Source organism: Clupea harengus, chromosome 25 (assembly GCF_900700415.2).
Source record: "Clupea harengus chromosome 25, Ch_v2.0.2, whole genome shotgun sequence".
Lineage (NCBI taxonomy): Eukaryota > Metazoa > Chordata > Actinopteri > Clupeiformes > Clupeidae > Clupea > Clupea harengus.
In genome coordinates, this window is record NC_045176.1 from 10,236,476 (window position 1) to 10,264,040 (window position 27,565).

At 44.1% G+C, this 27,565-nt stretch overlaps 1 protein-coding gene across 1 annotated transcript; it reads left to right on the forward strand.

Annotated features, from left to right (window-relative positions):
• Positions 1 to 1,357: 1,357 nt before the first annotated feature.
• On the forward strand, positions 1,358 to 20,663 carry wnt9a (wingless-type MMTV integration site family, member 9A). Its single transcript, XM_031563222.1, has 4 exons — positions 1,358 to 1,509; positions 16,616 to 16,875; positions 17,226 to 17,488; positions 19,493 to 20,663. Exons 1-4 carry the CDS (start codon positions 1,418 to 1,420, stop codon positions 20,054 to 20,056), a joined length of 1,179 nt encoding a protein of 392 aa, XP_031419082.1. The 5' UTR covers positions 1,358 to 1,417; the 3' UTR covers positions 20,057 to 20,663.
• Positions 20,664 to 27,565: the final 6,902 nt, after the last annotated feature.

Consider the following 27,565-nt stretch of genomic DNA (forward strand, 5'->3'; position numbering starts at 1 on the left):
AATCTTTGACTTTTTACTGGACAATGTTTAACCTTGGTGAGGGATAAATAATGGTGAAAAATGTATTCATATGACTATGCACATTCTGTTGGCGCAGTCCCTTGTGGTTTGACATAAACTAAGCAGTAACCAGATCATTCTTTCAAGGGGAAGGAAATGTGTCTGAAAGTTCATCTACCTCTACAAAAAGGGCCCAGTGCTTGGTGATGAAATCTAGACTAATGTCTGTGTCGCTGCAGGGTATTTGGTCACTCTCTGGGTAAGTACCTACCTTCTTGCTGGGCATGAAAACTGGCCGTGTGTCTTTTCCATACAACAAGCTATGAATTCAAGCCTGTGCGTCAGTAGAGCAGCTGGGGCAGCTCCCAGCTGTAAGCGAGTCCATAGCCTGTGCAATGACTGACCCTTCACTGGCACCACTCATTGTGGAGATGTGAGGCTATACATCCTTGTCAAAAAAAAATGACAAACTGTCCTTGACCTGGAGTCAACAAGGGATCGTTTCCCCCCCCTACTCTAAAACATACCAAACTGACACTCTGTCTCAGCTGACTGGAGTTTGTATGCTGACTGAACGTCGTTTTGGACCACAACCAAAAGAGAGCGAGAACCTGTTGTCAAATCAGATATCATATGCTCAGTGATGAGAGCCAGAGGAATACACATCACATACAAATGTAGATTTTTTTTTTGTATTAAGAGCCAATGCGAGCACCGGGAAAATCACACAATAAACCTGAACCTACAGGTTAAAATAAAAACTGATGACATGACAAAGATATGGAAATAGTGAGAGAAAAATATGTGGTGCCAGTTTTGAGAGCGACGAAGAGAGGAAAGGTAGAGAGAAGAGGAGAGAAAAAGAGATAGAAACTAAGGTAATCTGTGATTCATAGAGATAAGATTTTAACCACAGTTATCAAACTTTATAACTGTTCTCAATGGTTTCAGTCCTCCTGGAATAAAGTTGTCATGCAGGAACTATCACAGTCCCAAGAGTCCAAATTGTGGATTGGATTTATCCTTAAAAACATATCATCGGTCATTTTCATCTAAAACTCAGAGCCTACTCTGTAATGTAGGATATGTCAAATTACCTACACATGACTTCATAGGGCTGCTTATTTTTAGAAGCAGTTTTCACCACAACAATTGTACTTGGTCCAGAAATAGTAAACGCTTCATTATTGAACTATGATCAAACACGATGCTCAAATTAAGCTCCTAAAGCTACCTAGTGCGCGCGCTCTCTCTCTCCCTCGATTCCACTCTCTCTCTCTCTCTCTCCCCTTGCACTCTGCTGGATGGGAGGAGCGCAGGCATCCTCTCACTGTATAAGAAGTGCCGATCTCACAACAAGGGATTTTACACAGCTACTCAGGAGAAACGAAATGATCTGCCCTAGAGCCGTTGCAAAATGCTGGATGGACACCTACTCCTGGGATGGTTATCATTCACAGTTATAGTGTACCTTTTCAGCTTGCCTGGACCGACTACGGCTTATTTCGGGTAGGCACCCTTTACACTTGTTTCGAAACTTGGCTTCTGTGTCGCTGATAAATTAATTAATAAACGCTGGAAATACCCACATTAAACTTTATAGAGTTTACAGAACAAAATAAACAGTAGACTATTCCGAACGCAGTTCCTTACACTTGTCAGATTCGTAAACGACAGGACTTTATTGCTCTTGATGTAACTTCACTTTTTGACGTGTCATCATAAAAACTGCGGGTCTGTTGCCATAAGGATGTAGTTGAGAAATGCTAATTCATGAAGCTGTTTTTTTCTGTCGGCACCGCAGCCGTTGCAGCATAGTTGAAGTGCAGTGGTAGTCCACTCAGTGACAGCGGGTGGCGGCAGGTTGATTATGAACTAGAATTCGTCCATTGCCTTAAGCGATCGCAAGCATCCACTTTGTTTGTTTATTCATCAATGTTAAAAAAACAAACATTGAAAAACAAGCACACTTTGATAGTTTGAAATGGGGATGGTTAAAGAGGTCACATTCATATCAATTTTGAAAATGTCAATACATTGGAAAGAGGCTAAATATGAATTATTTTAGTGTAACAACGTTGTGGGCTATAACGAGATATTACGCTCTCAGGGTTCGGGCAGAGTGGAGCTGTGTGTTTCATGGACTGCAGGCAAACAAAAGCAATTTTTTGGTAGACATGCATTCTGAATGGTTGGTACCAGCAGTCATGTGATTCTTTTGTCGAGGTACTTGTAACTTAATAATGTAAGTCAGCTCCGAGCGCAGACGTGAAGGAAAAGGTGAGTGGAGGGTACAGTCTGAACAGCTGGTAACAATAAAGAAATGCAGCTCGCTGAACTGGTGGCCGAAACGTCTGTTCTGCTCGCAGAGAATATTCACCATCCAGCATAAACAACGGACTGAGAATTCTGGCATCCGCTGTACGCTCCCACTAAGTTTAATAACAGTTTAAACAGAAATGAAAGAATGTATCCAGAATTTACAGTTTCCCCATCTTGTCCATAAATCATGTCGACTACAACCCTTTTTAATTTAAGTAACGGTGGACATTCAAGATGCGATAGCGGGGAGCGCCTGTGCACATGTTTGTGGGGGCTGGTCAACCTATTATGTTGACAACTGTTTTTGAAGATACCATCTCCAGCCTTATAAAATAGATCTAATTTAGTAGCCGCATTTAAAGGTTTATGGCTATCACAAAGCCAGTTCAACTTGTTTCAACAAGCACACACTTAAAAGGACCACAAATCTTGGAGCTCAAGGGAACGCTTACTGTAGCCAAGAGACATCCCTCAAAGCCCACAAAATGAACCCTCACTTATGAGATAAACTCCCAAGCTACTACGCATATTTGGACGATGCTCTGAAATTCAGTTCAGGGGGCGTTTCAAGTGTTGTGTTGAAGACCTGAAATTACAGGGAATGGGTTCATTCACTCACTTTAGGTGGGTTGCACTGGCAGCAATCTTGCCTGTTGTTGGGGAATCGGAAGGTGTTTTCAGGAGAGGAGCTGCTCCCTTGACCAACCTGGGGAGTGGCTCCCTCAGGACCTGTAGAACATTATGAGTTGTAAACCGGTTTGATTGGCTGCAGGGGTTCTGCATTGGGTTTCACGGTTCCTCCATTCCTTGACTGGAAAGGCAGTACATTTAGAACCAAACATTGTCATTGGTGGGATATCTCTTAGTAATGAGCGGTAGGCTATTCTTTTTTAGATTTGAAGGATTAAGGTGGTTGCATAGCTGAAAATATTGCCCTGACAAAAGATTATTTTTATGTGCTTTGGCTTTTTGTGGGAATAAGGCACCACAACTGTCTGATATGACTAATTACGCAGTAATAGGAGTATATGTGGTTTTCTCACAAAAAAACTCTCCTTGAGCAATTAAACAAAGAGTTGGTATGACTCCCATCCGGATGATGTTTCGTTGTTACAAAGCCCTTCAAATTTGGGCACTTTCGGGGGAAATGACTTGCTCTTTTGCACTTCATCAGGTTAGGAAAACAAACCATGAAAACCCCATTTGCATCCTGAGGGAAGTGTGTTTTGTCTCTGGAGTCAGGAACTGCACTCCAGATCGCCCCTATGAAGACGTCAGACAGAGTGCTCTCCAGTCAGCGAGTGGCACATCTGGCCTCAGTGGCCTGTGCAGAGTTATTTGTGCTCGCAGCGGAGGGAAAATAAGTCAGGACCAACACATGGTCTAGACCAGCCCAACAGAGAGTCTAGAGTGACATAAACTCACTCCTAACCAAGCAACCCCTACGCCACCCCACCCCACCCCGTTCAACTGAAGTTGATTTACCTCTAAACAGAGGGCTAGAGAGACAGCGTGAAATCCAAGCCTCTGACATTTTGATGGGCACAAACACTAACACAACTTGTTCAAATAAATACTCACTGCCTGTGTGTATGTGTGAGTGAGGCATCCTCAGGGTACTGATTTACTCAAAATAGAGGGTCAATGCAGCATACCCAATTTCCCTTGTGCGGTGGAGCATAAGTGTAACATAAACACAGTCTCTTTTGCCAGTGGCCTGCGTCTCGGAGGGTGGGGTGGGATTCCTTGCGTAGTCAAGCAGCCACTCAAATTGTCATCCCGGCCACAAGAATGCGAGCGCTCTTTTTTTTCCCCCCGCTGCTGCTGCCTGTTGTGGCAGGTGCTCACCCCTCTCGGTCCCGGTCCCGTAACGTCGGGGGGGGGGGGGGGGGGGGGGGGGTTACGTCTCTGGAAGCGAGCGCTGTTCCCCTTATGGGAAGCACAGCAGGTTGGGGTGGAATAGCACATAAAAAAAAGGCGTAATTGAGAAATTCCTGGAAGTGTTCAAGGAAGAAATCACGGCCGCTTGCTTTCTGTCTGGCCCGCAGAGCTGCACACCTCAGATGGCTCGGGGATGACGGGAACAGATGAGACTTGCCGAGAACGGCTCCACTTTTTTAGGCACACGCTGCTGTGAAAGGAGATTCTTTTTTGGGGTCTTGCGCTGGCATGCCTGTGCGGATCGCTCGGGGGCCAGCTGGGGATCGCTCACACATGTGGATCTGCACATGGCAAGTGCATTGAGGTGGGGATGAGAGAGAGAATCAGGGTGGGAGTTGAGACTAATGGATTTTGTCAGTAATTCTAGTTACTGCTGCCTGAGTGATGGCGCTCAGTTTTAATTTTGGGTGTGAATCACTCCTATGTGACCTGTTTTCCTCAGAGTGGTTGCTGTCATGTCTGTAATGTGTCAGACTCTCAATCTCGTCCAAATGAACTTGTGCGCACCCTTTCAACTTTTGCACTGTTATTAACTTAACTTTTTAAACCTCTTCTCTGAGACGGCGGCAGGCCTGGCTGTTTTCACTTAAAGATACTTAGCGAGCCCTTGAATCGCCCCCGAGGACACACCAGTGATCCCCACGCTAACATTTTTCGGATCTTAGAACGCCCTCTCCTTCATGTCGAAGCTGGTAGCAGGCTGGCGGTTTTGAGTATAATGACTGTGTGATTAGCGCGGAGGCAGAGCTGGTGTGGGCTGGTGTTGCCTGGCAGACGGTGGTGGCGAGTGGCTCATTACGAGGTCTTAAGGCGTCATTACTCTCCCTGACACACAGGGGCAGGGAGGGGCAACGATGGAGGGACTTCCCAAACTTAACTCCACAGGATATCCTGTAGCAAAAGCAACCCCCCTGAAAGAGGATCCTTCAGTCCCCCTGCCCTCTGATGATAATATTCCCCAAGTGCTGATGATGGGCTGGACACCCGGTGTGCACGCTCAGATCGAGCCGTTCGGGTCGGACCCCCAGCTCTGTCACACAGCAGGGTGAGACACAACAGTCTGTTAGGATCCGTGTTAAGATTCATGCGCTGCTGTGTGTGAACAGAAGGCCGTAGGTTTTGACCCCTCTGAGGTTTGAGACAGTCATTCAGATGTTTGGGAATACACACGTGCAATGTGTGCAGCCTCCACTGGGGGGTGCAGTCACTACTGCCAGCACAGGCTGGTCCTCAATCAGCACTTTCTGGGCCTTTATGTAACCCTAGGAGAGTGGGAAATGAGCAGCAAAAACAGCCATATCCAAAGGCACCGGACACTGTGTCAATAGAATACAGTGCAGGAAAAAATAGTTTGGTCTCACGTTAGTTGTGGTTAAGGGCATTTTTGTACAGTATGCTTTTGATTTACTTGCATGTGCGATTATTTTGGCTTTAGCTCAGAGGAAAACCCCATAAAAAGGATCCACGAGAGAGGACTTCTGGAGTTAATTTCTCAAATTAGACAATGAACTACACAGAATACCAAAGAGACATTGTCTCGTGAAACGAGATTTCGTGGAATTTCATCCTCTCCTTAGATGTATAACAACATGCAGTGGCATCACAGCTGTCCAACAAAACAACCTAAAACAAAAACAAAAACCATACACCGCTCTACATTTCCTGCTTTCAGCTTGTTTGAGACATTCACAGATACCTCAAATTGAAGTCGCGCGATCCCACTGAACTGTAGAGTCTCTTGACTCTTGAGCTCCTTCACAGCACCCACAGAAGTTAGCTGGTTCCTAGGTTTCACGGCATCACAGTCACACACATACTTTCAAGTATAATGGTAGCCTTTAATTGCATGGCTTCATACATATTCCAAAACATCTAACCACATATCTGATTGACTCGAGCTTGTTTACCCCATTTACACAATCGCTTTAGACAAACTGTGTGTGAATGGGCATGCCGTGGAGCTGTATGCAACCCAGCCTGATTATATGCTATTATTGCTTCGAGGAATGTCTTTAAAATGTGTTTGGCCCACTCACATCCGAAAGGCTTGAGGTTCTGGTATCGGTGGAGGCCATGGAGACCGCAGTTTGGAAATATTGGCTTTTTAAGAGAGGGCGTCGCCGCTGCTGCCTCAACCAGCCGTCTGCAGGCTTCAGGGGTGGACCGGGTTCCAGCGCAGGGCCTCAGAAGAACATGGTGAAGGTACAGACACTGATGGGCTTCGCAGATGGGGCGCTGGACAAGGGCAATTTGCAAAACAGGAAAGCCAATATGGAATCCAAATAGCCTTGGTGGTTAAGGATTGATGAAATGAAGTTAATTAGTGGGATTGCCATGTCTTATGCTTCCCGTCCCTCACCACAGCCCAATTTCCTTCCCATTGCGTGTGGGAACACTGGTGAAATGACTGCTGTCTAAAGCCAAGATTAGAAGTCTGACAAAAGTCTATGCCTTGCAGCCCTCTTGGAAATGACACTCCTCTCAGTGTTGACCCAGGGAGATCCAGCGCTATCAGGCCATGAAAGCATGCTTGGAGGTCTGCTGGAGAGGGGAGGGGGAGACTCTCCATCGAGACCTGTAAACTATGTCAAGGCAATGTTTGGGTCTTATCTGTTTTCAAATAGTCTGTTCTGCATCAGCGTTGACCCCCCAATGCAGAGAAGTAAAAATATTTGGAATAATTGTACCTCTGGCTTGCGTTTTTCACCAGGGATTGAGCAAATCATTATTTTTCACTGGAATTCTATGTTCCCAATTCTTTAGGGATTTCTTAATTGACAGAAGCAGCAGTCAAGGCCTGCAGTCTGTAGTCTGTTGTGACGGCTTTAGAAGCCTACACTCGAAGGTAGAGGCTTAAGGGCCAGATCTGGCGCTTTCTTGGACTTGAATAACGTCTCTCAGATTTCCCAACATTTGCTCAAAGCTTAAATGATGTACAAAATAACCGAATAAACTCTGGGTCAACTGTCAAGGGCAGATATGTCTAGCATGCATCAGCCACACCTTAATTGCTACCAGTCCTGTTATTTCATGCCCTGCAGTCAAGGGAGCAAGGTGAGCCACATCGACAGGTCTTGACTTTAATTGGGGCACTTAACAACAAACCCTGACATCTTGACTTAATGACTTGATCAATGAACCCCACAAGAATTGGGCATGCACATTTTTCATGATATCTGTAAAACTCACAGGAATGCTCACAGGAAAACCCTCATAATCTCTCAGTAGCAACTGTAAATTACCGTAAATAATATGACTAAACCTGGTCACTCGTGTTTGTTGATGCATGGTTTAAAAACAGCTCCTGTTCTGTGAGAGAAATTTGGCTTTTTACACGGGTGGGTAGCCATGAAAAAGCCTTTGATTGTGTCTAAATGTGCATATGAGTATGATTATTTTAATGGGCCCGCGCAGCTACAGGCTCGCTCTGCTCGGCGTTAACTTTTATTAGTGCCGCTGCGCGTTTCCTCAGAGCAGTCAGCGAGGCTTTTGGAGAGCTGTGTGTGTGTGTGTGTGTGTGTGTGTGTGTGTGTGTGTGTGTGTGTGTGTGTGTGTGTGTGTGTGTGTGTGTGGAGCACCCTGCTCGTACCTGACACAAGCGTGCGCGGGCCCCGGGGTTTGGGGCGTTAGTGCGCTGGTACAGGGGTGCTCTGTGCCATGGTGTGAGCTAGGACTGGAGAGTCATGTGGAGAGAGCACCGAGCGACCAACCTGTGCCAGTCACACAGTGACCACTCCTGAGCCGCTGACCCAGTGCAGCCGGGGGATCGCTGGAGGAGAGAGAGGCGGTGAGGGAGTGAGGGAGGAGAGGGAGGAGGGAGGGCTGGGGTTCTCACACTGTAGTTAAACCTCTTACCATGCCCCCGGCTCCCGTGTCCCCGTGCACACACACTGGTGCTCCGCCATCACCGCTCCCCCAGCCCGGTGGCTGCTCTCCCAGGGAGGCGGACGCTGAGCTCCACCTCCGGGGACAAAAAACACAGAACGAAGTCCTTTAAGAGAGAGAGCGTGAGGGCGCTCGAGCAAGTTGGAGGGCTTCACACAGAAAAGACTCAGTGTAACTCCTCTAAAGTCATGACTCAACAGCATAGTTTTCGGCTTCATGTAGTTTGGTCTGTGTCTCCGAAACTCTTGGTGTCAAGAGTGTAATGGGTGACCTGTGCTATTAGCGTGACTCCCCGGTCTTTGGGGGCCGAGGGGGTCAGGGATGATATGACGGTTGGTCACTTCCTGTGTGTGTGTCACTGGGCCCTGGGAGACATGTGACCGGGACTATCTCGCTGCCGCTGTGAAAGAGCTTGTCTGTAAGCAGACGATTCGTCATCTCTTCGCTATTCAAGAGTGCTTTGCTGAATGCAAAAGTTTTATTGCTCACGTTGTCCAAGACTTGTCCTTAAAAACGCATGGAGTTGAATGCTCATTCGCGCCAATGATTGTCCTCGTAGAATCAATGTGACTTGGGCCATTTTTTTGGCTGTACCATGAAGTCTATTTAATGTTTTTCAAACAAAACAAATTCTTTTTGCGGACCAAATCATGGTCAAGAACACATTTTGCCTCAACGATATACACATTGTTTGAGGATAAAGTTAAGCCCATGTTACTCAGTAATAGCCTTACAGAGTCTGTTCAAATATATATCTCTGACCCAGGTTTTTAAGCATACTGTGTTATTTGGAGAGGTCATGCTGAAGGCCTCCCTACCGCAGTGTCTTGCTCCCATGTTCAGGTGAGCCTTACCCACTGCGTAGTAACCGTAGTAACCGCTCTCCTGCTTGGGCTCCATCGCCCGTGGAGCGGCAGCTCTTGGCTCCTGGGCACGGCCCTCAGTAGTAAAACAAACAGGCTTCCATGGCTGCTGGCCGTGCCTGAGGGAGCATACCACACTCACATTCCTGCTTGCCCTGGCCCGCGAGACACCAGATGGGTCTCCAGTACAGTGGTCTGAAGTTCATCCAGCTTTTTAGTGGAGGACATTTTTTTTTCCTCACTTTCTCCTTCTCTCGCCTCTCTTTCTACCAATCTTTTTCTTCTCTTTGTATCTTTCACACCCTCCCCTCTCTACTGCCTAACACATTTCCTGTGATGCCTCTGAGTCCCTCTCGCTCTGTCTGTCTGTCTCTCCCGCTCTCTGCAATGCCCGCAGGCTATCAGTTTAAATACTCAAAATCTAAGAAGTCACAAGGTAGAGAGGCCTGCAAGCAGTTTCACACAGAGATCAGGTGGGGTCAACACCTTAAACTCTCTCCTTGTTTTAATGGGCTGTCATTAGGGTTAGAGTGACACACAGACACTGGGCAGAATGGCTGCTAATTGATTCTCACATTGTCACGCTTCTGTGTTATGAGGTTTGTCAGGGTTTTTTTGGGGGGAGAAATGGATAATGGAGGACCCGCAATGGTTTCGCTTCACGCCAAGGACGAACCCCCCCACCCCCCCGAAACATGAACCAGACGCAGGATGGGGCTTTGTTGCCCCTCTTGAGCAATTCGTCCCTCTCCACACATCTGCCTTTGTTTTGGGTTTGCTGCGGCTGACAGCTGGGGGGTTTTGTCTGAGAAAAGGCTTTGTTTGGGGTCAACAGCTGGGGGGAATGATTGGCATTCGTTTGGAGTAATTGCCCCTGCTGGGGAGGCTGACCTGCCAGGCAGCAGACCACACAATCAGCAAGTCCAGACGGAGCGAGGGAGCCACTCTCTCGCTTTGACTTGCTCACTGACTCGCAGCCTTGGGGCTGGGTTCAGCCGGGTTGACTGGGAGAGGTGTTGACTGTCAGGTAGCACAACACACAAATGCACAAACACAGACACGTGCCTGTACACATACACACACACACACACACGCACACACGCACACACGCACACACGCACACACGCACACACGCACACACGCACACACGCACACACGCACACGCACACACACACACACACACACACACATTCCCACACACACACACACACACACACACACACATGCACACACACACACACACACACACACACACACACACACACACACACACACACACACACACACAGACATAGACATGTAGGCTAAGCGCACACACACTGAACAGTGACTTAACACCTGTTGTTTAGAGGTACTGGAATGAACACGCTGCTGGTCTTACTTGTCAAACATTTACTGAGTCTCAAGAACATAACCATATCAGCCCACATCTTAGACATGCCCTCTGCATCCTCAGTGTCCACACCAATGAATCCTCCATCTAGTGTGGGCTGCTCTGGTGTCTTAAAAGAAAGGCTCACTTTGGCAAATGACAGAGGACCTGTGGAGGGTTCTCTCTGTCTCACTGTTAACCAAATAAGACTTGGATTTTATATTGTCAGCAGATCAGGGCCAGAGTGCCTCACACATCTGCTTCTGATTAGCTCCAAATGTGTCTGTATGCGTATGTATGTGAGAGAGCAGGCATGTAAATGGGTGTGGGTTTGTGATATATTGGAGGGTTTTTTGTCTCAGGTAAGATATATGAACTGTGTCCTAAACCCCAACGCCAAAGTATTCTGAACGGAAACAAATGCGCTTTGGTCATTCATCTCCCGGAGAGACTTGAAGATACTGACAAGATTACATTTTTACAGCTCTGTGTAGACATGGAAAGGCCTAAATGTGTTACCGAGCAGAAAAAAAACGAATGTATTATTATATGACTGAAAAGTTGATATATTTTCAGATTTACCCCTAAATGAATAGGCTACCAAGTCAGAACTGAGATCACAGTTGTATAAAAGTTTCACACCTTAAACTAGATACCACAGTGCATACGCATGGGAAAGATTATTTTGGTAAGTGTTGAAATGACTTCAGCTAAAAGGTGAAGTTCCATGACAGGACAAATCATCACCTGATCATTTGTCATTTGTAAGCTTTGTACCTCCATGTTTTTCCATGTGTAATTGCTATTACACTGCCAGAAATGGATACTATGAGACAAACCAACAACCTCATCAGAATGACACCAGTCCCTGCTCTGTATTTCTTCTTTAGAAAAATACTTTGGAAATACACGAATTGTCATGGCATGGCTTGCAGTCAGGGTTTGTGCTCTGTGGTGGTGAGGTTATGTGTGATGATGCAAAAAAGCAAGATGCATGGTTTCCATTCTGCCCTTGCGCAGGCAAATGCACATGATGTCAATGTCATGGCCAATGTGAAGTGTTGACAGTAATAAAAAAGGACCCAAACAGCCATGTGATGTAGTTAGTGAAAGATGGATGCAAGGCAATGAGCAAGATTAACCTTGTAAAGCTACAGCGATGCTTAGGCAGAAAGCAAATGTGAGCAAACTGGAAAAAGCCAAGCTGAGCAAACAGTGGCAGGGATCACACCTCACTTATGATAACACGGCGCTTTATACTGTCGTGCAGCAGGTATTATGTTCCATACGTGTTGCCGTGCCAACACCTCAAACACCAACAGAAAAACAAATTGGCTCTTGGCTTCAAAACATAAATCAGTGTAGAGCATTCCCTCTGCTCATTGCTGTGTGTCATGTTCACAGTGGTGGGTAATAATTATAAAATGGTTATAATATGGTAAATAATACAATTATGATGTGCAATAATAAGGCTGTGTGATTTGTAATGGATCCTCACAGGGTGCCTGTTTTTAAAACCTGAGTGAAATCTCACTGTACATCTGTACATTGATTGATTAAAAACACAGGGAGTGGTCTCTGGCTGTGGTTGAGGCTAATGATAATGACAGACAGTCCATTTGGCTTCCTAAAAGGCCTAGTGCAGACAAGGTTTGGAAAACTGTTTTAGGACATCTGCCACACCCATGCACTCTCTGTGTACACTGTATTCTGCCTCTGTGGGATACTGGTCTTGTTGATGCTGAGAAAGATGCCAAGATGCAAAGTGCCAGTTGATGCCATCCTCAGATGCCGTTATTGTGCGGTAATGTCCTACACCTTGACAACCCATCTCTGACTGAGCCCTGCTAAAAATACCAGTGTCACCATATATCCTGTATGCATTACATAGGCTGATGACAAGCCAGCCTATATGTACCCAACTGCATTTACAGCGAAGTCCTTGCTCTGTCATTCATGACTTTGTGCTATGGTATTTGAAAACCACAAACACTACCCTCATTGTAAATCATCATAAATAAATATCAATAATACCAAATGGAAGCATGGACCTAAGTACCATCAAACTGATGAACCGCATACTGACTAGATGGTTTCACAGTTCTCCTCATAAGTGCATGTTATTGAAATGGGGATTAATGTGAAAGCACATCTGTGATAGCAGTTAGCTTTTGAGAGTTCAGCCTCAGAGTGGAAAACATGCACAGTGAGCGAGGTATCACAGCTTCATCTCGGGAGACTGGGAACATTTGACTGCTCTCAAATCTCACACATCCCAATCTTGCCCCGAGCCCTGTTGGTAACTGGCTAAAAATATTCTGCTGTAAGACAGCAGCAGCAGTCAAGGGATTTAACAGAGCGATTTTGTCTGGCTGGACTCCAGTTCCATAGTGTCTTTTTTTTCTGTCAGATAGACACACGTCACACAGAATCTCCAAAAGAGTGACGTGATTCCCGGGTTGTGTTTGACTAACCACAAGCATCTGTTTTGTGCTCATCGGAGACTTTCCATGAGAGCCTTCTACTTAAGCTGAGCTCTTGTACATGACCACTGTCTAGAGACAATGGGCCCTAACTTCAATGACGGCCAACTGGCAATGAGAAAAGTCTGCCACACATGAACTAAAGCTAATTTAATAACTTGGCAAAATCATTTAGCTAATCTAATACCACAAGTAAGATCCTAAGTGCAAACATGGGTGGCTTAGCGCAATGCTCCCACACGCTAGCTTTAGTTCATTTGCGACGGACTTTGCTCGTTGCTCGTTGCTTTGTTTGTTGCCCGTCAATAAAATTAGAGCCAATTGTCTAAATGGATGTCAGTAAACTACCGGTATGCTATTTAGTTATTAAAGTTGTATCCTCAGTTTTCTAAAAATGTAACATTTAAAACAGGAGGTGAAAGGTCAACATCCTAAACAAATGCCATAGCACAACAGCAACAGCTTTCCAGTTAAATGTTTTTTATGCATGCAAGACTGTGTTCTCAACTGCTTTTGAATCTCATTACATTTTGGATATTTTAGTCATATTAATAGATATTTCTGAGCAATGGTTTAGGCTATTTTTATAACCTTGATACTTTTCCAACAATGATCACTAGTTTATGGATAAAAAACAACACCACAAATGATTTCACAGGGCAATCAGCAATGATATCAGCAAAGCGATACCACACTACTGCCCTTGAAACATGGCCCTTCATGTTCAAACAAGAATGTCATCTTTTTGTTCTTTGTGACTTGAATCCATGACATGGGACAGTATACACCCATCTCTTTTTTTATCTGAAGTGTTCACAACCACAATAACAGTTGTCCTAATAACAAATAGGCTACTAACAGCTGATGTCTATGTATAAGTTTGGAGTACCACACATTCTTCAGTGTTGGAAACACCAAGAGCTGTCAGGCAAACAGGTTTTTCAAGTCCTGACTTGCCTAGTTTCCACTTGTAAACTCATCCAGTGTCAAAGCAGGTAGGAAAAGCAAACAAGTTTAGGAAAAATGGAGACATTTGGCCTCGTCTGAATACACAAATTCCAAAAAGCCCAGCTTTACTGTGCCTGCCATTGCTCTCCTTTTGACTGACTGCTGTGAATTTGCTGCCCTTGTCATGGACATGACGACCAGACTCAGAAGAAAACAGGAAACTGAAACATGTCGAGAGGCAGGAAAAAACGGAGGTGTCCGAGTGCTCTTTTTTTTTTTACCCTGGAGATGTTATGACGCAAGTGGTTCAGCTGCACCATCCTTCATGTTGTCCCATAACTATTACTCTACAAACACAGCAGTCAGAAAGCTAACTGTGTCCTTACATTGGTCCCAAGGTTAGACTAAAGGCGCTCCTTGTTTCAGTATCGCACAGCCTGAAGACTGCAGATCTACTCAAGCAGATCTGTGTTGAGGATCAGGGCAAATCTCTTTTGTGTGGTTTTCGCATCAGATCTCTGTGGGGGTTGCAAAGGTGCATTAAACACAACTGGTTCAATACACATGACAGTTGCATAAGTATGTGAACTTTGTTGAACTTTAGCGATGGCGGCTGGGAACGCATGGCCTTGCTTGACAGAGATTATAAAGATCAGTTGAGAGTTTCGAGACGGAAACACTGTTAGTCATTAAACCAGTCTGGGTGACAGGTCTCTGGGAATGCTAATGCAGCAGGGTGTCTGTGATTTACCTCATGGCCAGAAATGATGTCATTTGTTGGGCAGAAACCTGGCTGCTCTACATAATTGTCCTCAGGTAGAGTTCCCCCATAGCAGTGCGCTGTGTAACCATGGTTTTTCTTTCTCAGACATGGCCAGGGTGGAGGCACCATAATTATATAAATAAATATAAATAATTATATTAAGTGTTTCCAGAGCCAACCACAAGGATATCATAATTGTCATAATTGGATTATCCAAAGGTCTCTCCACTGGAGAAATATTCAAGCTCACCGAAACCTATCTTTCATAGGAAGAGCTGTGTGCTGGTGATCATGATGACTACCAGATGATGGGTGTAGCTCGCACAGTCTGATCACTCTCCTCCCTACATACACCACTACTGTACAGTACTGAGATATTGCGCCTCTATTAATGAAGAGTTAACGGACTGTAAAGCACTCCTGGCTTGGAGTATGAGAGCGCTATTAAGCGGTGGTTGTGAAGGCCCTCCACACACTTTTGCTAATAGCCTCCAGTAAATGAACACTAAGCAAAAATACTGCTTTTCCTAAAAACAGTGGCCCGCCACCCAATTCTCAACATCCCCTCGACCACCAAACCCCCCACAAAATAAAAACAAAATGAACGCATAACTCTGCCCCCCCTGCGTTTTTGAATGGAGACATGCTTGAATTGTTGAGTAAACACCAGGTTTTCATGTTTCATGACTTCTTTGTGAAACTGCTCACTCTAAAGCCAAGGCGCACCAGTGCCTGAATTGTGGAAATTTGGCAGAGAGCTCGGGGGTCGATGCCAGCGGCAGGAGACAGGTCTGTGCATTCGGCTCTCCTCAGCAAAAATTCTATGGAGGTGATCAGAGAGAGAGAAATGCTTTTGAGCTTCCTTGAAACCTCCGGCACAGCTGTGAACCTCATGCCCGCTTCGGTGTTGATTTATGTTGTTGGGGCAACCCCAGGCCATAGTTAATAATAGCCGCTGTCTATATTAGTGGACAAAAGTGGCAGATTTAAAAGCATAAATGTTTCTGTAATGACATGTGTGCAGCAGAAGTAAGTGTGTTTGTGAGTTCTGTAAAGCCATTTATTCTGCTGCTTCGCTTTGGACGTGTAAAAGGGACCCAGAAATTGCACATAATGAGCAACTATCCTGCCAATACTGTCAGTTGGTGTGACCAAAATGGTGGCAGCCTGACCATCCCGTCCCCCGGCGTGTGTTTGTGAGAGTCGCGCTCAGCTCTCACCAGCACAACCTCAGAACCTCAGAGAGCCCGGGCAGCTGTACACCAGCTATGCGGCAGACCCTGCTAGCATGTTTTATGCTCACTTGCCCCAAAATAAACTGTCAAAAGATGTCCCAATCTGTTTTGTGCGTACTGTCCGTACCATGTGTAGAGAGGAGGGGAATAATTCTGCTTTTCATGTGCAGCGTGTGAAAGGAAGGCACGCATACTGAAAGCCTCTTTGTTTCTCGGCTGTGTTAAGTGAGAAGCCTAATGTTTTATGCAGTGAGTGGATAGGTTCTGCACTTTTGTCTATGCATCTGGTCCAACATAAACACAGTGCCTGGGCTCACTTTGCATGCTGATCTCACTGTTGACCTTAAGCAACGCTTGGATTCTCTTGAACATTAACTATTCTGATGGAGTTTGGACACCAAATGTATGTGAACATTAACAACAAGCGAGACAATAGTTCCTGATTGTCGATGAGTGCAACTTGGCTTTATGCATACCATTACTGAGGGGAGTGTTACACTCAACTACAGGTCGTTGTGAGTTGTCTCGACCCAGAGGACAAGTCCTATACTGTATGTCTAAATACATAGCGTAAAGGATGTATTAGTATTCTGGGTGTGTTCAAGTGTGTTCCCAAATTTGTCTGCTGATGTATGCACTAATCACACACACACAATAGAAAACACCCCATACCAGCTGAAGAAAGCTGCAGTATACAACAAACATACAATTCATTTCCAGCCCATTGTTCTTGCTGTCCATTACTGTCGGTCGTTGCCCAGTGCACTGACTCTGTGTGTCTGTGCTTGTGTTTCCTGTCCCAGGCTGACAGGTAATGAACCCCTGTCCATCCTGCCACTGAGCTCACAGCCGGAGGAGAGGGTGGCCAAGGCCCACTACAAGCTGTGCGACCGCCTCAAGCTGGAGAAGAAGCAGCGGCGAATGTGCCGCCGCGACCCGGGTGTGGCAGAGACGCTGATGGAGGCCATCAGCCTGAGCGCCCTGGAGTGCCAGTACCAGTTCCGCTACGAGAGGTGGAACTGCACCCTCGAGGGGCGCTACCGAGCCAACATTCTGAAGAGAGGTGCGTGCGTCATACGCTGCTTAGTTAGTTTTTCGTGTCAACACCACAAATGTTTCTCAGAACTCGAGCACAGCTAACTTTTTTGAGTGCCATTCAAATGAAGTAGAGGAGTTTTCACATCACTCGTTACCATGGAAACCCTAAACAGGTTACTGCTACTTCACACAAGTTTCAGATTTAACGGTTGTCTTGATCATCAGTAAAGAGGCTGCAAATGTAACGGATTTTCTAAATGACACTACTTTACAAATACATTTTACACAATCCCACTCTGGATGGGATGTGTATCTTTATGTCAGCCATAGTAGGAGTTACTTGTTAACTGTCTTATATCCTAACCTCTCCCCCAGGGTTCAAGGAGACAGCCTTTCTGTTTGCCATCTCCTCTGCTGGCTTGACCCATGCCATGGCCAAGGCCTGCAGTGCGGGCCGCATGGAGCGCTGTACCTGTGACGAAGCCCCAGACCTGGAGAACCGCAAGGCCTGGCAGTGGGGCGGCTGCGGAGACAACCTCAAGTACAGCAACAAATTTGTCAAGGACTTTCTGGGCAAGAGATCTAACAAAGATCTCCGTGCTCGGGTGGACATGCACAACACTAATGTTGGCATGAAGGTAAGCACAGGGCATTTTTTTGGTTGCTACCTAGCAAAGGTTCTACATGACAGGAACAGAACAATATGGATACGATTGTCTAACCTGTTCAATTCATACGACCTAATCACAAGACATACTCATAGTTCTACATTGAACTGTATGAACTATGACATGAGACAGATTACTGAGGGAATTGGATCATTGCTTATAGTAACACTTAACAGTAAGGCTTATAATAGCATTTTGTTCAGACAATTTCACAATCACATAGACTCATTTCAAACAGCGGTCTTAGTTAGAAGCTGAGAGTGCATATTCTCAAAAGATCACAGTGAAATAACCACATTCTAAACACATTATTTAATGTGATTTTAACTGGATAACAATATATTTCACAGTCATTCCAGTGGAGAGGGTAATTCACACAAAGACCATATTGTTAACTGCGTGCTGTGGTTGTTGAATAAATACAGTGATAAATGCTTTAGCAATCCCTTAGGTCCTATGCAAAAGGACTCGTTTCAGAAATGTTTTGAAGCTCCCATTTTTCCACCACTGGCTTCCCTTTACAGTGAGTGACCAGTGAGGGCCTTGGGCTGTCCCAAGCATACCTCCACCATTGTTTGTGGTGAGACAGGGAGGAGAAATGTAGTTTGGACGTAGCTTTTGAGAGCTGGACGCAAAAAGACTAGAGAAAGGTCCCCCAACATAACGGCCAAAACAAACGGGTGCTTTGGCCCCCGTGAGCATTTGTTCAGGTTTTCTCGTATTGTTGCATTTTTTCATTTTTTGTTTGAATATAAATTATGGCAAAGCACAAATGTTAGCAGACACAGATGTCTCCCCAAGGGCTGCCCGCTGCGTGCTCTTCCCCGTTGCGCTGCCCATCCAAGTCCATTCTGGAACCCTGATTTGCAATAAAACATTTATAGTGCTGTTTTTTATTCTCTTTTTTTTGCACATCTAGTGAGGTGTACAAAAACTTGGGGTGCAGTACCATATGGAGCGCAAACCATGGAATGTGCTTGCCTCGGCATCGCCAGCAATTTAAAGCTGACTTGTCACATTTCGCTGAATTGCCAGTGTGGTGGTGGATACGCACTTTCAAATTCACCATTCCATTTTACAATGTGAAAGCACTGGTGAAGGATCAGGCAACGGGGAATGTTTGTTTTATACATTTCACATGACATAAAATGTATGACAATATAGTTTTTATGATCTGTTACTCACTCTATTACTCATATGATGAATGATGTATCAGTTCATTTGTTGTATTTATTAACCTCCTGAGCACTGAGAGGTAAGAGGCAATGCAGTGTCAGACATTTTGCTGAGCTGCTAGGTAGTTAATGTGCTTTGCCAGACTCTTTTACTGAACCAGAAGTAAAACAACATTGGCACAATTGTAGGGGGAGACCTTGGATTTTTTTCCCTCTCTTACCTCTTAACAACCCCAAGAATGTCGCTTCTCAGATTTTCCCAGGGCCATCTCAATAGATCTTTTATTTAGGAAGTACTTTGGAGAATGCAGTGGTGCACTTATTTCTAATAACCATCATTGACTTAAATCAGGCATCATTACCCATGTTTATCATTGCGATATTGCCAGGACCTACCCTCTTCAAGCCTGACCTTAAACCCTCGGGTGGTCAACATAATTTTTTTGGGGGGTGGGGTGGGGGATGGGGTTGGGTCCTGATGGCGGTTTCTGTCTCTGCTTTGAAGTTATTATGCAACCTCATTGTGCCTCATCAATTCAGTTCCTGATTACTCCACTGCAGCATTGACTGAGGGAATAGCAAAGCTGGACATCAAAGTCACCAAAATGACTGTGATACAAAACTAGTGTAATGTGACGTGTGCATTTATTTACAGTTAACATGCCAATATTGTCCAGGATGAAAAGAAGCAGTGTCCTCGGCATATCTTGCTCTTATGCAGTTATTGAGAGTGATGTTTGGTCAACACTGGGTTCCTTTGAAGTGAGATAACTGACACATGCCTCCATGCCCTGCTCAGGTGATCAAAGCTGGGGTGGAGACGACCTGCAAGTGCCACGGCGTGTCAGGCTCCTGCACCGTGCAGACGTGCTGGCGGCAGCTCTCGCCGTTCCACGAGATTGGCAAGCAGCTCAAGCAGCGCTACGAGACCTCACTCAAGGTGGGCAGCTCCACCAACGAGGCCACCGGGGAGGGCGACATATCCCAGAGCCGCACCCAGCAGCAGCAGCAACAGCAGCAGCAGCAGCAGCAACAGCAGCAGCAACAGCAGCAGCAACAGCAGCAGCAGCAGCAACAGCAGCAGCCTCCAGTTATCGGTCCTCGAGACCAGATACCCCGGACCATGGACCTGCTGCACATCGAAGACTCACCCAGCTTCTGCCGGGCCAGCAAGTACTCGGGCGGCACCTCGGCCCGCAAGTGCTACAAGGACAAGAACTGCGACGCCATCTGCTGCGGCCGCGGCCACAACACTCAAAGCCGCGTGGTGACGCGGCCTTGCCAGTGTCAGGTGCGCTGGTGCTGCTACGTGGAGTGCAAGCAATGCACGCAGAGAGAGGAGGTGTACACCTGCAAGGGTTAGAGGGGACACAGGTCTCTCTCTCTCTCAGTCTCTGTCAGTCTCTCTCATCACCACTGTTTCACTATGCTGAAAGGGTGAAGACGAGAGACAGAGAGAAGTGGGGGGAGGGGGAGTTTGTGTGTGTGTATGTCTGCATATGTGGAGGTACATGTGAATGTCTGAGTGTGTTTGTGTGAATGTGTGAGTGGTCATGGTTTTGTGGGGGTGACTCCACTCTTGGAATGGAGGTATCGCCACAGCGCCCCTTTCCTGGCCTGTGCGTTTGGGGCAGACAACAGGCCAGCGCAAGACATGAGCACTTTGGAGAGGTTTCTTTGGGTGGTCTGACAGGCCTCGGAGACCCAGTGTAGATATTCATCAGACGAAAGGGCCCTCCACTCCAGCCCTGGAAGCCTGGAGTGAGAGATGACATGCCCTGCTCAAAATTCACTCAATTAAATCCCCTCCATGAAATCATTCAACAATAACATGACACGCAGGTCAGAGAACATGTCATACATGTGAAGCCAATGAGACGACAGTTTATGAGGAAAAAAGTGAGAAAGGAGATGTGTGTCTGTGTGTGTGTGTGTGTGTGTGTGTGTGTGTGTGTGTGTGTGTGTGTGTGTGTGTGTGGGTGTGTGTGTGTGTGTGTGTAGTGTGTGCTTATGTGTTAAGATTTGTATGTGCGTATATGTGTGTACGTGAGTTGGGGAATACAGAGCAATTAAACTGATGACGGTGAATCCATTTATCAACTGGATTCATCCACAGAGGGTGACAGGGTGTAAGATTTACTCTACACGTACATTGTTCACGCTCGCACACAGTCGTGTGTATGTTATGTAAATAACGTAAATTGTATTATATGTCTATTATACACGCCACTTATCTGAGTATGTAAAATAACCACTAACCACACAAATAAGTTGTTATTTGTGTGCCTTTGTTTTTTTTTCATTCAAATTGACAAGGCCCTTTGGAAAGCAGTGCATTTTTGTCCTTTGTCCCTTTATCTGTGGATATAATTTATGGAACTTTCCGGATTTGTTCCTTCACAAGGAATGGAAATGAAAAAAGCAAAGACTGAAGTCTTTTTTTTTTTTTTGCTCTGTCGTGACAAGTTTTGCCAGTCGGTTAAAGGTTATGTTTGGCCTTGAATGAACTCAGCAGATCAATGTTCAGGGAACAACTGAAACCACTATGCCCAATTGGACCTAAAGTAATATATACGCAACAGCAGCACAGGAGTTTCGTGTCTCCAGCAGGGGCCACAGTAACAGAGCACCACCTGACAAGTGAATAGTCCACCCTCACCGAACGCTGCTGACACATCGCTTTCACAGCAATCTGACATGCTGGACCCCATTTTAAGAGCATGTTTTTTTTTTTCAGACATAACACCGCTGTTAGTATGCACAGCCTTTAGCTCTGTTGATTACACTGCTCTCACACAAGTTCTCTTGGAACAAATCTATTGTAGAACCTCAAGTCTTGCGTCTTGAAAGTGTGAATGCTTGAATTTGTCGCAAGAAGCTGTCAAAACCGTCGAAATCTGGACACCTAGCAAATATGTAAAGAGGCCATTACATCAAAAATTATGATTTCAAAAGCACATTTCACTCGAAATAGCATTAAGTTGTAGTGAGGTCAGAATATGTTTGGTGTGTGAGGAATTTGATATATCTCACCGGGCCCAAACTATTGTGAAGCAAGTTAGTAGAAATGTAACCACTCTTGATCATCCTTCACTTCTTATTTTCACTCAATCCAACAGAAACATTATTTTGGGTGAAGATTCACAGTTGACAGAGTGCAACAGCTTTTCTTTCATGTACTTCCATGGACTACAGTGATAGGATGACAATATTATAGTTGGTAGAGATTTCAATAGTCTGAAGAAAGCTTTATTGCTAACGCCTTCTTTAGCTCTACTTCATCTTATTCTTACTATTTACTTGCATGGACAGTTTCAGGCCAAGCAATGCAAAGGTACATCACCACCTTACTTCTTTCTTTGAGCAGATTCATGTAGACCAATTCTGTGCGATGCATCTCCACTGTGCAGGATAATATTGAGACAATTGTATTTTTGTCATGTTAAATGACTGCTGGCAGATTAGCCACGTACCATAACCATGAGATCTAAGTCATCATGAGAGAGCATGTGAGTGGTGTGTGTTAAAAGACCACAACTAGTATGTGACAAAACAGACTGTTGTGTATACTATATTAACAGTGTGTGTGTGTGTCTATATATATATATACAGTATATATACTGTATACCGTATATATATATTGTATATACCTGAAACATGACAAAGGTATATAAATGCATTATATATGGCCTTCTTCTATCATTCTAGGTGAGTGAGATTGAACTACTGAGTGAGGGACCTGATATTGTAATATGGCACCATTCACGCACTGAAGCTGGAAGCTCTCCCTTTAAGTATTTAAAGACCTATATTTATAAATCTATAAAGCAAATGTTTTTGTTAATTGTAAATAACTACGGTTTCTGTTCCTGTGGTATAGAGACAAGGGTGAGGCACATGCTAAAATCTCACAGGCAATTTAATGGAGCATCGAGGGCCAAACGTAGGTGATACAGTGAAGGGCTGATGGTTGTGTTCTATGCACAGGCATTGAGGGGAGCGGTTCAGATTGGCAGAGTGCGCATTGCTGCTGTAATTGGTTATTGGATTGCAATCCGTGTCTAAATTGGATGTGCCAATATTTTTAAAAAGCGATTTTTTTACCCTGACGATAATTCACAGTGATGAGAAAGAAAGGTAAAACAAAAAAGTATGACTTTAGGTATGCCTATTTGCATCCAAATGACTAAAACTTTGGCAGAATTCTGTTGCTTTTTCAAGCACAATCAGCGATACTGCAGGAAACAAAGTGTATCTGAGAAGGGATCTTAGTTTCAGGCATTCACCATTTTGAGTTGAATTCCTGACATTTTGCGATGAAGAGGCATGCCAATTAAAGAACTGTTAGAAACATATACATAGACCTTTGCACGCTACATGGAAACCATAATGGCTATGTGGAGGGCCTCACAAGGCATGCTTGCTTCCCACAGCAGACACGTGTGCAGAAACCCTTCTAAGGCTTCGGTTGATGTACATAATAGACACTCATCTGTCCCAGAACTGTAGCTCTCAACACATGTAGCTATAACATAAAATGGTTATAGGTGATGAATAAATGTAGCCAGAGATTATATACTCAATATGCACAGTGTGTGTTATATGTTTAACATATACAAAAAATCTTTCCAACATTAATGACTAAGGACAGCACATGACAGCAGTTCTTTTCTTTCTTCTTCCTTTAACAAAAAAAAAAAAATATCACAGACTTGGTCCTTGTTATCTCATCTTTGGTTCCTCACATTTTAGGTTTTCAGTGGATCATGTATAAAAATCTATTTTGTAGAAAAAAAAATAAAAAAATAAAAACAAAGATAAATTATTTAAAAAAATATATATGAGCATGTGTTCAATGTACATTTTGTAAAGTCAAAACTGATTTTATATTCTTTATTTTTTACTCTGGATTTTAACCTACATGGGGTTTGCTTCTTTGGGGTGAAGGCTTCAACAGAGGCAATGTATGTTTTTATTCAGCCGAAATCTTCTCAAAAGCCTAGAACGATCTTATAAGTCCTACTTCAAAGCACCGAACATTCTCAAACAAGTTACTCAGTGCTAAATTTCCTCACAAATTTCCTTGGGTTTTCTACAGTTTGTACAGATGTGTCATCATTCAAAGTTAAGAAAAGAACCCTACAGATGAACTGTGTTAATCAATCACCAAATCATAATCATTACTCATTTAACAGTACAAATGGCATTTTTGTCTCTCTGCCTCTTCCCAAAGTTTGGTCTCAGGAGCTTCATGATCCAAATGTCGTCCTCATTGCTCTGAGCAGCAGTAAAATTATACTTCCATCTGCACTGTGCTAATATTTGTAGTGGTCATACTGAGAATTAGTTTGGCGTTCCGCTCCCGACATCTGCTTTTTGTGATGAGCATATTGGGGTGGTGATGAAAATATTGACTGAATAAAATGTGACCTTATGGAGAATTTGTGGACCCCACGAAGCACGCCAATTCATTTAGCAACTGTTGTAGACAGAGGGGGTTGAATTCACTGAGTTTGTCCGAGTTTGTGTTTTTTTGCTGCTTTGAAGGAGACATCTGTTGTGCTTTGAGGAGAGAATACAAACAGGAGGTTGTCCATGTCCACTTCTTCATGTCTTATGGGAACCTAAATTATTTTCCTCTACCTCATGTGTACAGCTTGTAGGTATGAACTGATCATGAATGACTGGTAAGAATGTATTTAAGTTATTTAACATCTTTGTATAACAAAGGCAAGGAAATCTGAAAATAATAAATGAATTTTTAAAGTATTTCATGGATTTGAGCTCATTTCTTGAAATATTTTATTGATTGCTTTAATTTCACTTACCTCTCAAGAATCTGGAGTTACAGTCAAATTTATTATAATTCTTGGCTGGTTACCTATATTTAATCTTGTCTACAAATAGAGTACACAAGAAGCCTACTAGTGTAATCACAATGTGTTTACTGGACCTTTTACTCCTTCTTGTAGTCTATTGGACCTCTTGCTGTCTCTGTCCCCTCCAGTTCGTGGCACTGAACTTCTTTAAGAGTGGGAAGCACCTGTCAAGCATTACATCAAATCTGGAATTACTGCCCACATCTATATTAAAATTATCATTTATTATAAAAACCTATTTTATGAAATTACTTCAAAAGTGAGTAGACTGTCAAATGAAATTCAGTCTAGATGAATCCATGCTGTCTTGCATAATTGATAATCATGCCCATTGTTAGTTTATATGGTGAACATTTAAGCCTCCTATAGTGATTTGGTGTTTGGTGCACTGCATGAACCATTCCGTGCTGTGGGGGGATACTAGGAGATACCACCAACAAATGTCAAAGGGCACGAGACAAGGGAAACAGAGCTGTATGTCTATTAACCTTGCTTTAATAGAATGCCTTGTCAAAGGATTTGCCCTGAGTGTTGGACCCCCACCACTGTTTTCATACAGGATTTAATATATTTGTATAGGCTTTCTATTACCGATACCATCCAAACAATTACTTGGTGAAACATCAAACTCACACATTAGTACAAAGATCTCATTCTGATATGCTTTACATAATATGGGTATATGTTCCAAAATATGACAGAATTCCCCATTGAAAAGAGATTGTTATATCAACAAACAAAATTCCCCTACCAGATGTTTAAAGTGATGGAGGACATTTCAATTTCAACAACCCCCAGGGATGTCTCCTATCTCCATCACACACTGTAGAGACTATAATTCATGGAGCAGGCACACAATCACGTTCGAGAAGTCCTATGATCTGTTTTAATCAGCCTTATTGATTATATGTTGACTTTATAGTGCCCCTTTCTCTGTAGTAAGTAAGTAAGTAAGTAAGTAAAGTTTATTGATATAGCGCTTTTCACAGACATGAGTCACAAAGTGATTTACAAGAGCAGGTACAACAACTAAATGTACACAATACATGATACAAATAAACAATACATGATAAAAATACACAATACACAATAAAAACACGCATGAAGTGTACACTTGGCGCATACAGGTTACCCAAATGCCTGTCTAAACAGATATGTCTTTAGCTGCCTTTAAAAAGTGTCCACGGATTCAGCAAACCTTAAAGGTGTCGGCAGAGCATTTTACAGTTTAGGTGTTATGGCCTCGAAAGCTCGATCCCCATGGGTCTGTATATGAGTGTGTGGGAGAGACAGTAGATCTGACCTTTTTTACCTGAGAGAACGAGCTGATGAGTGAGGGAGCAGTAGATTAGCCAGAAAGCTGACCGTGCCTGTAAGTAAGAGAGAGAATTTTAAACTGGATCTTGTACACAACAGGGAGCCAGTGAAGAGATGTGAGTAGAGGGGTAATGTGAGACCGTCTGTTTGACCTAGTAAGTAATCTTGCAGCAGCAGTCTGAATTGCCTGCAGATGATCAAGGGCAGTTATTGCCAAGTGAGGATAAAAGTGCATTACGGTAGTCTATATGAGATGAAATAATGCATGTATAAGCATCTCTAGTTCTGTGTTCGAAACTATAGGTCTCAGTTTATTGATATTTCATAGGTGGAAAAAACTAAATCTGGTCAGTTGCTTATCATAGGTGTCAAACAACAAGGACTGATGAACATGACCACTGAATTACACAGGTTGGAGTGGGGGGCAATGGAAAGAGGCCAAATACTTTGCTTGATTGAGGGGGCAACATTTTCTGAAGCATCAATCTGAACCTCAACATTGAGCTGTAGGACATTTTCTGCTGTTCTTCATAGCAGTAGACAGCAGACAGCTTCATAGCAGCTAGACAGTCTAGGAGCCTAGACAACCTATAAGCCTCAGTAGGTTTGAATGAAAATTAGTGGAGTTGGATATCATCTGCAAATAAATGATATGCAATATGAATTCTGTTTATAATCTGTCCATTATGGCAGCAAATATAAAAAGAATAGCAGGGGCCCCAGAACCGAGTCCTGAGGGACACCACAAGACAGTGGAGAGGGATCAGACTCAAAGTCTCCAATAGAGAAGGTGCATTTCTCTCTCTCTCTCTCTCTCTCTCTCACTCACACACACACACACACACACACACACACACACACACACACACACACACACACACACACACACACACACACACACACACACACACACAGTTTCAAGGTATGACCCCCTTCTAAGTGGAAAAAGCTTGGTTTCTCTGTTTTCTCCACTCTTGGCTGTTGGTAGGATGAAGAGACAAAAGAGAAGTGTTGGGAAGCTCAGGATAGAAAAAGAAAAGAAATAGCTCTGGATATGCTGCAAAATAAATAAATGAAGGAATAGCTCCGGATATACTGTAGATTCTGCTGAAATCTCAAAACTCTAATGGTGATGGAGAGAGAAGTGGATAATATAAGCCTGGCAATGTCATACCATAATATTCAATGTGGTCTTGAAACTCCCAATAGGTATTTAGTTTTAGTCAGTGGTGTTGCCAATGGACATAGACCAAAACTGTTCAAACACTTGTTATGGCTTGTCGTCGCACAATAACAACTAACTTGTTTATCACTTAACACTGAAAACTGAACTTAACACATCAAACAGCAGACACATCAAATGGACTGAGCAGACTAGAGAGAAAGAGCCATAACATAATTATATAACCCTGTCTCTCCTCTCTTCTCCACAGGCCCATGGTCTTGCATTGGTCCAGTCAAAGGTCCAGAGACTGGTTTTATGCACAAGCTTGTCTTGTTCCCAGATAACCATGCAACATTTCAATCCCCAGGTGGCAACAAATGGGAGAGTCCACATTGTACCAACAGAAATTCTGTCTAAATCTGGGGTTGGCCTTTCCTAAAAACACCTTCAGGGGAAGAGCTTCACTGATTTGTGATGCTGTGCACCATTGCATGGGGCAATACAAGTGTCC